General features: G+C 36.8%; 1 protein-coding gene across 1 annotated transcript; it reads right to left on the bottom strand.

The window, feature by feature from the left end:
* Positions 1-1,220: 1,220 nt before the first annotated feature.
* Positions 1,221-1,883, bottom strand: LOC116163170. The gene has a single exon (XM_031477022.1). The coding sequence runs from the start codon at positions 1,881-1,883 to the stop codon at positions 1,221-1,223; it is 663 nt and encodes a 220-aa protein (XP_031332882.1).
* Positions 1,884-3,037: the final 1,154 nt, after the last annotated feature.

Here is a 3,037-nt window from a genome sequence, read left to right as displayed (position 1 = left end):
CATATTAAAAAACCTCACTTTTTTAAATGGAACACCCTGTATATTTTTCTGTCATCATTTAGCTCCTCCAAAAACCTTCAGTTTCAGATGCTCACAGATTCTCGTCCAAAGTTCATTTTAATTGTTGATCAAAATTTAGTTAAGGTTAGCTTGGAAATTGAGGATTTTGAATTTGCCCACTGTATGCTGGGAGTGAAGAAAATAATTGAGGTCAGAATTGAATCATCCATCTGTACCGGAGCGAGGATTTGTGCCGGGAAAAGTAAAATGACAGAACTAGCTAGGTTGTATGGTCCTTCTTGACCTGGGATCAATGCACACAGCAATATCGTTGAAGTTGTTTTACAAGTCATAAGAAACTTTAGTTTATATTGTTTGAAAATCATGCAACATGAATATTGCACACGAGACGATGATGGCATTATGGCGCCATATAATAGAGTAGTATAATAGTGTTTTTTTTTTTAGATGAGGGTTCAGCAGCTAAGCCCATATCCCCTTTTAATTCACATCTATGTAATCACACATCTAAATTTCCCCATACACTTCAATACTTTTAAAAAAATTCAATAAATTTCTAGCTTTATTCCAGGTGGTCAAATTCTGATTATAATTTGGCATAATATTATGTGTTACACGCTCATTAAAGAATACTGGACAGTCCGTTATTATATGGGCCACTGTGAGGGCCATCCTACATCGATTGCACTGTCGGGGATTAGTACGATTCAGTAGATGTTCGTGGGTTATTTTAATAGAGTTAAATTATTCAACGTCCTACCTCATATCAAAAAACTTGAACCTAGAGAATTACAGATAACTCTCAAAAAGTTCTTAATACAAAAGTAATTCTACCACACCAATGAATTTTTAAATTATACATTTTATCATAACAAGGACTTCTCCTAATCCTTTTATACTTACCTAGACCTATCAGTTCTGATTTATATTTTGACCCGTGTAAAACTGTATTACATAGCACTAATTCCACTAATAAATTATTATTATTATTCTAAGCAATTTTGCTTAGTGGATAATAATCCGTCGATGGTCTCATTCCTTCAATGTATTTTATCTCAATTTCTGTATATACGAGGGTGGATTGATATAAAGCTAGCCTTTGATAGAAAAAACAAGTTTTTTGTATATACGAGGGTGGATTGATATACCTAAAGCTAGCCTTTGATAGAAAAAAACAAGTTTTTTGGGATTAAATCGATTTATTTCTCAACATAGTCCCCTGTTAGCTCTATACACTTAGTAAAACGATGTTCCAATTTTTTTATCCCATCCGAATAGTACTTTCGCTCGAGCTCTTCAAAATAGGCCGAAGTTTCAGCGACTTCATCGTTTGTTGCGAAACGGCGTCCTCCGAGACATTTTTTTAGGTTTGGAAACAGGAAAAAGTCGCTGGCAAGATAAATCAGCGAAAAAAATCCATAGGATCGCGCCGTATAATCGCCAAAAGCGTCTCCGAAGTGGTCACACGTTTTTTTCATTTGGGCGTTTGTCAGCAAACGCGGCACCCATCGCGCGTATAGCTTTTTCATGTCCAAATGGTGGTGAATGATGTTGTGTACGCGTTCGTTGGAAATGTTTAGGGCCTCTACTAACTCGCGGAGCTTGATTCGACGATCTGCCATAATCATGTCATGGACTTTGTTGATCATTTCTGGCGTGGTGACTTCATTTTGCCTCCCAGGACGCTCATCATCAAAAACACTCCTACGCCCACGAACAAATTCAGCTTTCCAAAATTTTACTGGTGCTAACGAAGGTGCAGCCTCACCATATACTTCGTCCAGGTCGGCTTTGATTTGCACATTCGTTTTCCCCTTTTTGTGGAGGAACTTAATCACCGAACGATACTCGATTATTTCCATTTTTCTTCTGACGGCTGTAAAAACTAAACTAATTTTTTTTGGCTTAAAATTTTGACAGAGGTCGTGTCATGAATGGCAAATGTCAAAACCGAGAGCAGTTCGGTATCAAGTAACGCCATCTATCAAAGGCTAGCTTTATATCAATCCACCCTCGTACACTGTGTCCAAGATAATAAGAATGTCTATCGTGGGGATCTCCGAAGCCACAGGAGATACGACGATCAAATTAGGGAAAAGTTGCGCAATTAAAAAGTGATTATCATGCTGTAAAGAAAACCACAAATTCCCGATTACTTCCGAAGATATGCCAGAGAAACCAAAATTTGCCGATTTGGTTTTTTCTGATGTTATTTGAAGAGATACAATAAAATAGATAAATAACACTTTCCCATTCCCACTTTTGAGCTCTACCAGACACCGTTGAGAGATTTTAAATACGTTTCGTTTCGGAGAAATCATCATTATTATTTTTTTATATGGCGAATAAAAAAGTACATACTCTATTGAGTAGCATTTTATATTACGAATCCAACGATATGTCAGACATAAAAAAAGTTGGAAACTGTTGGTTTCAACAGAATGGTGCACCCACGCACAACGTTCTAATCGTGCCAGAACACCTATCGGAGAACCTTTTCATTTTCCAGGATATTTGCCATATATAGAGTTGTGCCCGGGTGCACCATCCTGTTGGAACCAACAGTTTCCAACTTTTATTTTGTTTTGTTTATTATCGTTGGATTCGTAATAAAAAATGCTACTCAATAGAATATGCACTTTTTTACGGGCCATATCAAAAAATAAAGTTGATGATTTCTCCGAAACTAAACATTGTATTGAAAATCTCATTATCTGTTCAAATAACATCAGAAAAAAAATCAAATCGGCAAATTTCGGTTTTTCTGGCATATCGGATTTTCTGGTTTTCTTTAAAACATGATAATCACTGTTTAATAGCGTAACGTTTACCTAATTTGACCATCGTCGTATCTTCTACGGTTTCGGACAGAGAAGTAGGCAGACCTGTTGCTCCCCAAACATCAAAAACGCCAAAAGCCTATGGTTTCTTAGACAGTGGAGGGCTAACTCTAACCTACACGCAGCCGGCAAGTTAAAAGCAACAAAAACATCTCGTTTAAGTTCTTTGACTTGAG

This window comes from Photinus pyralis, unplaced genomic scaffold, assembly GCF_008802855.1.
Source record: "Photinus pyralis isolate 1611_PpyrPB1 unplaced genomic scaffold, Ppyr1.3 Ppyr1.4_LG1, whole genome shotgun sequence".
In the NCBI taxonomy this organism is placed as follows: domain Eukaryota; kingdom Metazoa; phylum Arthropoda; class Insecta; order Coleoptera; family Lampyridae; genus Photinus; species Photinus pyralis.
This window is presented reverse-complemented; position numbering and strand designations above follow the sequence as displayed.